The 11,873-nt window shown below is 40.7% G+C and overlaps 1 protein-coding gene across 1 annotated transcript in view; it reads left to right on the forward strand.

Moving 5' to 3' along the window:
- The window catches only part of Dnaja1 (DnaJ (Hsp40) homolog, subfamily A, member 1), a 10,493-nt gene extending 453 nt beyond the window's left edge, over nucleotides 1-10,040 (forward strand). Inside the window, exons 2-9 of the mRNA XM_013026634.1 lie at nucleotides 835-974; nucleotides 1,090-1,267; nucleotides 3,356-3,460; nucleotides 4,389-4,616; nucleotides 8,237-8,351; nucleotides 8,803-8,918; nucleotides 9,180-9,280; nucleotides 9,656-10,040. Coding sequence (XP_012882088.1) covers nucleotides 843-974; nucleotides 1,090-1,267; nucleotides 3,356-3,460; nucleotides 4,389-4,616; nucleotides 8,237-8,351; nucleotides 8,803-8,918; nucleotides 9,180-9,280; nucleotides 9,656-9,874 — 1,194 coding nt within the window. The 5' untranslated portion in view covers nucleotides 835-842 and the 3' untranslated portion in view covers nucleotides 9,875-10,040. The remainder of the gene's footprint in view (nucleotides 1-834; nucleotides 975-1,089; nucleotides 1,268-3,355; nucleotides 3,461-4,388; nucleotides 4,617-8,236; nucleotides 8,352-8,802; nucleotides 8,919-9,179; nucleotides 9,281-9,655) is intronic.
- The last annotated feature ends 1,833 nt before the right edge of the window (nucleotides 10,041-11,873 follow it).

Raw genomic sequence — 11,873 nt, forward strand, 5'->3', positions numbered from 1 at the left:
CCCTCCGCCCGCGCCCGCGCCGGGTGGGCAGCGCTGCGCGCACGCGCGGAGCGAGGCAGGGGTGAGGGGTTGCAGGAGGAGCCGGGCGGAGGCTGCGGCTGGCGCTGCTCTGGTCTCTCCTCCCTCTCTTTGTTGAGAGCTGGGCTTCCCACCTCCACCCCTCCGACCCTGGGCGAGCGGGAGGGAGAAAGGAAGGAAACCTTTAACGGTCGGCGCCAAGTGCCGGAGGTTTTGTGTGTATGTGTGTGTGTGTGGGGGGGGTGTACCTGAGGACGGGAGCACAGGAGAGGGTTGGCCGGTGGACGTGGGTAAGCTGGAAGCAATGTGGCTGAGAAACACCCTGGAGGGAGGGGCCTGGAGAGCTCGCTCTCCGGAGACCGGTTTCATAAACCACTGCCCCATCCCCCCCACGTGCCGCGATACCATCTTTATCTGGAGCGTGTGTTGATTTTATCAGACGTGCCAAAGATAGTGATTATGTAGTAGTAACTGATGGAACCTATTGATGTGCATCTTTGGATTGCTGCCTTCACCGCTTCTGGGGAAGGGGAGCCGGAAGAATCGAGATCACAGTTTTAGTTAGGCTAATGTGGTAGCTTGGCTGCGGGGCGGGGGAGGGGGGGAGCGGGGAGGAGTCAACTGCTTGAAGGCTTTTTAAATTCCCTGGTAGTTGTTTGCTTGTATTTCCTGTTAGAATTTAACAGCTGAATTATTGCAGGTATTCTCTTTAAGGAAGGCACTGTTCTTGAGTTTGAGGAAGAACAGATTACCTTCACCCTGATTGTTAAAACCATGCTTTAAAGGCTGGTTACAATTCCTTTTTCTCCTTTGCAGGCTAGAAAATGGTGAAAGAAACGACTTACTATGATGTTTTGGGAGTCAAACCCAATGCCACTCAGGAAGAATTGAAAAAGGCTTACAGGAAACTAGCTTTGAAATACCACCCTGATAAGAATCCAAATGAAGGAGAAAAGGTGAGTAGTATATTTTTAAACATAGATGAATATTTGTCTATGAAATTGTATCTAATTTATATAGTAGCTATGCTTTGTAACACTTTTTTTGTGGATTTTACTTTTTCCTCAACAGTTTAAACAGATTTCTCAAGCTTATGAGGTTCTCTCTGATGCCAAGAAAAGAGAATTATATGACAAAGGAGGAGAACAGGCAATTAAGGAGGGGGGAGCAGGTGGTGGTTTTGGCTCCCCCATGGACATCTTTGATATGTTTTTTGGAGGAGGAGGAAGGATGCAGAGAGAAAGGCGAGGTATGAAAAATTTCAGTCTACTTGCAACAAAATACTGTTCCTGGTCAAAAAAATTCACCCAGTTTAAATTGTGTTTTTTTTTCATGTTGGTATAGTATTGTACACTGAACTGAAACAGCGTCTTTGATTTCTGCTATCATTTTTAGATGAAGCTAAAAATAAGCCAGTGAAGTGGCAAAAGATGAGTGCTCATTTCAAAGCCCTTCGTATTTCCCTGCCCCTGAAACCTAGCGTAGCTACAAGGACATTTTTTTAGAGAAAGGTGAATTAAAGTTCAGAAACCTAAATTCTCAAGTTCATGAATCAAGCTGACAACAGAACCATTACATCCAAATAGCCTGCTGTCCATTAAATCTTGTTTCAGTTTTATCCAAATAGCCTGCTGTCCATTAAATCTCAACATATATGTATTTTACTATTTAGGAAAAAATGATCTCTAGGCTTTATAGCATTCTGGTGTAGAGAAGTCAGTGTAATTTCTTTATCCAGTGTAGTTTAAACAAAGAATGGCTGATAAGTAGATCACTGCTAGAATGAATTATTTCACTTTGAACTAAAAGTTACCACTGGAATATTCCTATATTGCTTATCTCAGAGTTGTGGGATTGTTTTGTTTTGTTGTGGAAAATGAGCTAGATCAAACTCCAGAATCTTTTTATTTTCTGTTGGTTGTGGGGCTTGAACTCTGGGCCAGGACCCTGTCCCTAAGCTCAAGGCTAGCACTCTACTACTTGAGCCACAGTGCCACTTCCGGTTTTCTGTTGGTTAATTGAAGATGGGTCTCACAGCCTTTGCTGCTCAGCCTGGCTTTGAACCTCAATCCTCAGATCTCAGCCTCCTGAGTAGCTAGGATTACAGGCGTGAGCCACCGCCACCTGGCTGGAATCTTTCTTAATAGTGTATACGCTAAGGTGAGAAGAAAGGTTTAAGCAATCCAAAGCCAACTATGTAAACTGATAAACTAAAGGTCAAGCTAGGAGCATAAAGAATAATGTTTCATAATGTATTTAGAGAGTAAATGCTCGGTAAGCATGTGCAGAAAGGAATTTGGAGAACTTTTTATTAGTTAGGCATAAGATAAGGCAGTACTGTTCTGTTGGTGTATAAAGTCCTATTGGAAGGATCACTAGCTAGGAACTCATTAACCCTGATAAGGGACTCTAACCCCACTATCCTTATGTGATCTCAACCTTCCACTTATGTAAGTGATATAAAGCATATTCCTTTGTAGCCACTAACCACATGAGAAAAAAAAATAGAATTCTTTAGTTGGAAGTAGCCATCAGACGATGAATCCAATAACTACGTGTGACTGTGAGGCTGTTGTATTGGACAATACAAATAAAGCATTTCCATCATTGCATTAACTGATATTGGACAATGCTATATTACAGAGTGGTAGAAGATAATTATTCTTTAACCAGTATTGGCCTCATGGTAAATAACGCTTCTGAGAAGTAGGAATCTGTATTTTCATGGTGTCTCAGTGTATAGGAATTTTCTGTGCTAAAGTAATGAAGTAACTGGCCACATAGCACAATTACATGCTACGTGAAAGCTTTGAAGAACTGCATATTTTGTTTTTATTGTAAATGGGACCAGTTAAATTTTAACATTCAGTGATTTTTTTTTCTTTTTCCGGTTATGGGGCCTGAACTCTGGGCCTGGGCACTGTACCTCAGCTCTTCAGCTCAAGACTAGCGCTCTACCACTTGAGCCACAGCACCACTTCTGGCTTTTTTCTTTTTGCTTATATGGTGCTGAGGAATCAACCCAGGGCCTCAGGCTTGCAAGGCAAGCGCTCTACCACTGAGCCACCTTCCCAGCCCCTATTCAGTGATTTTTATAGACGTATTTATCATTGCCATATTTCTAAGGTTTGTGTATATCCTTATATATATTAATGTTTGGCTCAGTTTTCCTTATCTGTAATTACATCACAATTTGAGAATCCTGCATGATTTGAATATTGTTCATGAGGGGTTACTCAACAATTGTTAAACCATGTGAAACTCAACTTCAATTATTTGTCATTTTGTGTCATGCTTTGAAAACATTTACATATACTTCATGAACATTTTGTTCTAGGTAAAAATGTTGTACATCAACTCTCAGTTACCTTAGAAGATTTATATAACGGTGCAACAAGAAAACTGGCTCTGCAGAAGAATGTGATTTGTGACAAATGTGAAGGTATAGTCTTTAATATGTTTCACATAACTGAAAATGTTGCTGAAGACCTAACACTTGACACAAATATTAAAAGCTGAGTCTCTTAGAGAAGTATTCGCAAAATAGAACATATTTTATTTTTATTTTTCTTCCCTATTAGTTCATTTTCTTTATTTGACTTTTTGAGGTAAGGTCTTACCTTTTTTTGTTATTGTTAGTCGTGGGGCATGAACTCTAGGTCTGGGCGTTTTCCCTCATCTCTTCAGTCAAGGCACTAGTGCCCTACCACTTGAGCCACAGCACCACTTCTCAGTTTTGTTCTGCTTATGTGGTGCTGAGGAATCAAACCCAGGGCCTCATGCATGCCAGGCAAGCACTCTACCACTGAGCCACCACCTTCCCAGCCCACCTTTTTTTTGTCCGTCATGGGGCTTGAACTCTGGGCTGGGTGCTGTCCCTGAGCTCTTCAGCTCAAGGAGAACACTCTACCACTTGAGCCACAGCATCACTTCTGTTTTCTGGTTAATTGGGGATAAGAGTTTCATGGAGATTCCTGCTCAGGCTGGCTTTGAACCGTGATCCTCAGATCTCTGCCTCCTGAGTAGGATTACAGGCGTGAGCCACTGACACCCAGTGTGGGCTTAGCTTTGAAGCCCACAATAACCTAGAATTCACATTGGAGCCTAAACTTGCCTTCAGCTCCTGAGTGCCTCCAACTCTTGGATTAATGGGGTAAAACCAGGCTTATGCCACACATTGAATTTTATATGCAGTTTATAAACTCATTGGATTCTGAACTGACTCCTTGTGAGTTTTCTATTCCTAAAACAGTATCCGTAATACCTTACAAAATAAATAATAAGAAACTAGTATTTCAGAACTGTCTTTCTAAAATCCTACTCTGTCTGCCACTACTAAGTTCATATATGATTTTCTTTAAACTGTATAGGCCGTGGTGGTAAAAAAGGGGCAGTGGAATGCTGTCCCAACTGCCGAGGTACTGGGATGCAAATACGAATTCATCAGATAGGACCTGGAATGGTTCAGCAAATTCAGTCTGTGTGCATGGAGTGCCAGGGCCATGGAGAAAGGATCAGCCCTAAAGATAGATGTAAAAGCTGCAATGGAAGGAAGATAGTTCGAGAGAAGAAGATTCTGGAAGTTCATATTGACAAAGGTGAGTGCTGATCGATCCATTTCCATGGCAAGTTTATTGTTTTATAATTTTAAAAAATCCTTAGGTTATATGTGTGATCCAGAATTTCCTCATGCAATATGGTATCTCCTTAACTAGCTTAGTATATAAATGGTTGAATAACATTTTCCTCTGTACTCTTGTTGAGCCATAATTCTCCCACTTTCTTTAAAAATTGTGGTTAAATTGGGGTTAAAGAAGTGGGGAGGGGCTGGGAAGGTGACTCAGTGGTAGGGCGCTTGCCTTGTATGTTCAAGGCCCTGGGTTCGATTCCTCAGCACCACATAAGCAAAAAGCCAGAAGTGGCACTGTGGCTCAAGTGGTAGAGCGCTCGCCTTGAGCTGAAGAGCTGAGGGACAGCGCCCAGGCCCAGAGTTCAGGCCCCACAACCGGACCCAAAAAAAAAAGTGAGAAAGGACAAGAAGGTTTGGGTGAGGAGTAGGCTTATTAAAATTTAAGGCTGGGGCTGGGAAGGTGGCTCAGTGGTAGAGCGCTTGCCTTGCATGCCTGAGGCCCTGGGTTCGATTCCTCAGCACCACATAAGCAGAAAAAAAAGCCAGAAGTGGCGCTGTGGCTCAAGTGGTAGAGCGCTAGCCTTGAGCTGAAGTGCTGAGGGACAATGCTCAGGCCCAGAGTTAAGGCCCCGCGACTGGCCCCAAAAACAAATGAAATTAAAGGCTTTCTTGATGGATTGGTATATTGATTGATTGAGTGATGTGTTTTGGTTGAGGTTCTTGCTGTGTAGCCCAGACTAGTCTGCAGGGGTTTGTTTTTTTTTTTTTTTTTGGGTCCAGTCGTGGGGCCTGAACTCTGGGCCTGGGCACTGTCCCTCAGCTCTTCAGCTCAAGGCTAGCGCTCTACCACTTGAGCCACAGCGCCACTTCCGACTTTTTTCTTTTTGCTTATGTGGTGCTGAGGAATCGAACCCAGGGCCTCGAGCATGCAAGGCAAGCGCTCTACCACTGAGCCACCTTCTCAGCCCTGCAGGGTTTTTTTTGTGTGTGTGTGTGTGTTTTTTTTTTAATCTGTTTTGGGCCTTGAACTCTGGGCCTGGGTGCTTTTCCCTGAGCTCTTCAGTTCAAGGTAAGGGCTCTACCACTTGAGGCTCAGAGCCACTCCCAGCTTTCTAGGTTAATTGGAGATAGGAGTCTCATGGATGTTCCTGCTCAGGCTGGCTTTGAAATGTAATACTCAGATCTCAGTAGCTAGGGTTATAGGCATGAACCACCAGTACCTAGCTTCTTTTCTTAATGCTACCAAAGAAGTTTTAAAATGTAGAGGGCAATGTGTTTTTACATGTAAATTTAAGCAAACATTTGAATAGTTTGAACAAAGCTTATCCTTTATGGGTTATACATCTGTATTCAGGCTGGTCCTTTATATCTGTGGGTTACAGGGTTGTATTCACACTGTATTCAGGATTGGAAATATTTAGGGAAGAAAAATGTGACTGCAAAGAACATGTTATTCCCTGAAAAAATAGACAAATATTTTAATAGGATTTATATCGTGTTGGGTATTACAATTAATCTGGAGATGATTTAAAGTATGGAGAGATAAAATTCACAGGTGGTTATATGCAGATATTTCTTTCCATTTTATTATGTTAGGGATTTTAGTATCCTCAGATTTTGTTATTTTGGGCAGATCAGTCCACTGCTGATGTCAGGGATGACTATAGTAACCATGTAAATCATGACACTGACTGCCCTCCTTTACCTCCAGGGCCATACAGAAAAGTAGTGGGGGAAGAGAGGAGGTTTGTCAAATTGACTTTGCAAGTCTACTTTTTTCCCCTTAATTGGCCCATCAGTACTAGAGTTTATACTGCATTACCTGGGAAAACCTATCAGAGTTTAAGTACTAGTGTAACGAGACAGTTACTTTGCCTTATTGTAAAAAATTAAATTTTATGGGTTTAAAGTCTATAATGAAATACTTGTGGATTTATGGGTATAGCTGGATTTTGCTTCAAAATAGGCAGAGCATGTATATGAAAGACATATTACATAGTAATCATGAGTTAACCACTGACTAGTTTGTTTTCCATACCCAAAAAGTGAAAATTGTTTAAGTACATAATTCACAGTGATCATTAATCTGCAAACACAGGATGTGTGTGCATACCAGTATGTGTCAGTATGTATCTAATGGCTTTTTTTTTTTTTTTGGCCATTGAACTCAGACTTTACATGCTGTCCACAATCTTTTGCTCAAGGCTAGCATTACCACTTTGAGCCATAGCTCTACCTCCAGTTTTCTGGTGGTTAACTCTCCCACCTTTTTAGTAAAAGGTTTGAATATTTCTTTAAACAGAAACTTAGCTAAAAAATCCATCACTGGCACCATGGCTCATGCCTATAATCCCAGCTACTCAGGAGACTTGGTTTAAAGTCAGCTCTGGCAGGAAAGTCTTGAGACTTTATCTCCAATAAACCACTCAAAAATTGCAAGTGGCGCTGTGGCTCAAGTGGTAGAGCTGGCTCAAGTGGTAGAGCGCTAGCCTTGAGCTGAAGAGCTGAGGGACAGCGCCTAGGCCCAGAGTTCAGACCCCACAGCCAAAAAAAAGCCAGACTAGAGCTGTGACATAAGTGGTAGAGCACCAGCCTTGAGCAAAAAACCAAGGAAGAGGGCTGGGAAGGTGGCTCAGTGGTAGAGTGCTTGCCTTGCATGCATGAGGCCCTGGGTTTGATTCCTCAGCACCACATAAGCAAAAAGAAAAAAGCTGGAAATGGCACTGTGGCTCAAGTGGTAGAGCGCTAGCCTTGAGCTGAAGAGCTGAGGGACAGCACCCAGGCCCAGAGTTCAGGCTCCACGACCGGACCTCCCCCCCCCCAAAAAAAAAAAAAGGAAGATGATGAAGCCCCTGCCTGCGTTCAACTGAATGCACTGGTGCTGGTGCACAAACATACACAAAATGTACATATCAATAAAAGTATTTGCTCCGGGAAGTGGTGCTGTGGCTCAAGTGGTAGAGTGCTCGCCTTGAGCTGAAGAGCTCAGGGACAGCGCCCAGCCCAGAGTTCAAGCCTCAGGACCAAAAAAAAAAAAAATACTTGCGCCGTTAGAAAATACTCCTTTCTCTGTATTTTTGATATTGACCATATGGTTCTAATATTAAATGTCCTTTTTTCCCCCTTGCTCTAGCTCTTGAGGGTAGAACTAGAACCTAGGGTCTTCCACATGCTCAGACAAGCACTATACCACTGAACCATATGTCAGCCTAGATTCTATATTTTCACTTCAGGTTTATATATGTGTGTGTAGATTTTGTATTTTTAAATACTGTTCAAGTTGGTTTAAGCAGAGTAAAAATTGGTATAGGTGCTTAGAAGTAACAATTGAAAAGAAGCTGTTTGCCAATCTCTGTGCCAATGTAGACTTTTAAAATTTAACCACTTTAAGTCTCTAGGAAATAAGCTGTGAGGTTTGGAGCCTTCTCTGTTTGCATCTAGTTTTCTCATTTCTGTGAGGTTTGGTATCCACAGACTTGTTACTGACATTTTCATGCACTCACAAATACATATTTTTTCCTTTAGTAGGTTTTGGGACAGAACCTTAGTATTGGGTATGCACTAAAAGTACAAAATTCATCTTAACAGGCATGAAAGATGGCCAGAAGATAACATTCCATGGTGAAGGAGACCAAGAACCAGGATTGGAACCCGGAGATATCATCATTGTATTAGATCAGAAGGACCATGCTGTTTTTACAAGGTAAAAACTTAAAAGTTCACCACTCAGCTGACATCTTGCATATTTAGTTGCCTATTTGTGCTGGTCCTTGGGGCTTGGCCTTAATTAGGCTGGACAGCTGTCCCTGAGCTTTCTCTACCATTCACACAGCTTTACTTCGGGGTTTTGTTAGGCAGTTGGAGATAAGCATCTTACTAACTTTCCTGTTTGGCTGGTTTCAAACCATGATCCTCAGATCTCAGCCTGAGTTGCTCAGATTATAGGTGTGAGCCAATGGCTATTTATCCTTATTTAAATGAGGTTTTTGTTTGTCGCAGAATATAGGTTGTAATGTATCATTAACTAGCCAGGTGCCAGGGAGCACCTGTAATTTCCTTGCTGTTGCTGTCAAGGAGAAACATGATTGTGTGATGGTACTTTTTGATCATTAGTTGAAATATATAAATAATGTGCCATATTTGCATTGATACAGACGAGGAGAAGACCTTTTCATGTGTATGGACATACAACTGGTTGAAGCACTGTGTGGCTTCCAAAAGCCAATCTCTACTCTTGATAACCGAACCATAGTCATCACTTCTCATCCAGGTATAGTCACTACATGGATCTTCTCTTTCTGGTCTAGTGTTAAGAACTATAGGTACTTCCTGGGCTGAATGAGGTTATTTTTTAAAAAAAGAAACCTGGCTATGTTTGGTAGCACCTATAAAGTCCACAAGTAGAAGGCATCAAGATTGTTTTCCTACATAAATGTCCTACCAGTTCGACATTTCTCTGTAAATTGTTTTCCTTGCCTTATAAAAAATGTGGCCATACTTTTAAGGAAGAACTTGGCTTTATTGTTTTTAGGTCAGATTGTCAAGCATGGAGATATCAAGTGTGTGCTAAATGAAGGCATGCCAATTTATCGACGACCATATGAAAAGGGGCGTCTGATCATTGAGTTTAAGGTAAGTTGTAATACTCAAATATTTAAGAATGGTTAACTTACAAAAATCAGGGCTTAAGTACTATTTCCCCTTGTCTGTGAGTAAGGGTTTCTTGGAAAAAATTTATAGTGTTCAGTTTTGTTACTAGGATTTATAAACATTTTCCCCATCTTAAAACATTAAAATGTTTGGGTCAAAGATGACATTTTTGAGTCATAAAAACCTGGACTTCTGTCATATTTATTGAATATTAGACACTAAGCCTTTTCTAACCTGACATTATAAGTAATTTAAGATTATATGCGGTCATCTGTGTTTTTCTTGGGGGAAATGGATCCATGATACTTTTTAAGAAGCTAATAATGGAATGAAATTAACAGAAGTTTATTTCTTCAGGTAAACTTTCCTGAAAACGGCTTCCTCTCTCCTGATAAACTCTCTTTGCTGGAAAAACTCCTTCCTGAGAGGAAGGAAGTAGAAGAGACTGATGAAATGGATCAGGTAGAACTGGTGGACTTTGATCCAAATCAGGAAAGACGGCGCCATTATAATGGAGAAGCTTACGAGGATGATGAACATCACCCTAGAGGTGGTGTTCAGTGTCAAACCTCGTAATGGGGCCAGTGAATAGCACCCACTACTGCCATTTTAAATGCAGTAGTGAATGAGTGAAGGACTAATCATAATAAGCTCACTACTTGCTATTGTTTTTTGTTGTAATATTCAACTGTAGTAGTGTTTTAAAAGTTACATGAAGAATAAACAAATATAAAAGCTCTGACTTTGCTCTGTATGATGACTTCAGTGTGCAAGATGAAGTTTTAATACCTGTAAAAACTACTTTTAAAATAGTTCCTCTAGCATCTGTTAAACCACATCTTGTAATTGATTCAGCTGTGTACATGGACAAAGCTTAAACTGAAATGCTAGGTATATGTGTTGACTTTGGTGTATGGCCTTTTATCATTAATCTGTGGGGCTAAAACTTTGTGTTTGGCTAGTAATCTGAAAAAGAGAAATTTGTAGAGAAATGTTGGTTTGTCTAGCTATTTGTATTAAGTGGACTCATTGTGATGCCTTTGCATTTTATTGCCTCAACTATTACTTGAAGAGTGGCGTAATACATAATTTAGCGTGTGTTAACAGTGATACAGAAATGATACCTTCCTAGTGAAGAGGTTTATCATATGCTGCTTCTAAGGGCTTGCACTTCTAGAATTGCATCCCCACTGTCATCTTTTTAAATATATATATGTGTGTTCATATATAAATATGCACATATATATTATGTTGGTTGGAAATAGTTATGTTCTTTTTCCCTTTGAACCACTATAAAGCCCTTGAGTATCAAGTGACTTTCAGAGTTGGGTAGAAAAAAAACAATTGAAAAGACCTGTACATTGAGAAGTTGCATGTATAACCTAGGAAGGTGTTCCTTAGATATGTTACAGGCTTACTTTAAACCATTTGCTCCAAAGTAACTGTAATTCGATGTTGGTAGTATAGCAAATTACAATGAATAGCTTTAACTGTATGTTTAAAGTCATATGTTCATAAGCTTAAATCTGGATATCAGAATTTAAGCAATTACTGAAATGTATGAAATGTCTCCTTAATATACTGATTACAAAGTAATTCCAGTGTGTCACTACAGGTTTTTTTTTCCCTGTGATCACCACGACATTTGCTTTTAAAAATTGAAACACAGAAACTAAAACTGGTTAAGTCCCAAAGGTCTTTGGTAGCAAGTCAAAGCACTGAATGACTGCATTGAAGGTTAGAAAACTACCAACACAGGGATAATACCAATACCTGCATATGTGACTTAGGAGAGTTAACCTTAAACAAGGTCAGACCAGAATTTACCAACTTGGGAAAATGATGTACTTTCTAGCATCTCTTGAAATAGAAATGATTCTAAAGCACAGTGAGAATGCTAGCAAGCTGCACAATTCCAGAAGGAAAAAAAAAGCTTTCTGTCACTTGAAGTTGTTAAGTTGACCATCATAACCTTAAGGAACGAAGAGCAAAAGCATCTTTTTTAAACACTTTACCTAATTCCCTGCTTTATAAGAAAACTAGTATACTAGTTGAATTTGAACATGCTGGGCATGTTAAACCAGTTTGTGCACATCTATAAACTGCCCATTGATGTTTTCACTATGGGCTCCTACTTATACTTCAGTGCTGTCCGATCATCTCTACCCGTTGTTCTTAGGTAAAACTTAAGGGATTATAAACAACCTATGAACTCTGTCCCAATTCCATTGCTAAAGATTGAGGTGAGGAAAATGACAGCAAAATTCAGGCAGGCAGAAGAGAAGAAATGGAGCTTTGCCACTAAGTTGGTTTTCAGTGTGAAAATTTGTGGAGTCTGCTTTGATCCTGGGGCTTGAACTTCGCTGGGACATGCACCTTTCCCTTTTTTGCTTATGGCTGGTGCTCTGCCATTTGAGCCAGAACTCTACATCCAACTTTTTGCTGGTTAGTCTGACTTTTTTGCCTGGACTGGCTTTCATCATGAGTAGCTGAGGACAGATATAAGCTACGGGCCCAGATCTTCATTCTGTGGTTCTGAGAATATTAAGAATACTGAACCTGAGATTTGTGCCAT

The sequence above is a fragment of the Dipodomys ordii genome, unplaced genomic scaffold, assembly GCF_000151885.1.
Source record: "Dipodomys ordii isolate 6190 unplaced genomic scaffold, Dord_2.0 Scaffold95, whole genome shotgun sequence".
NCBI lineage: Eukaryota > Metazoa > Chordata > Mammalia > Rodentia > Heteromyidae > Dipodomys > Dipodomys ordii.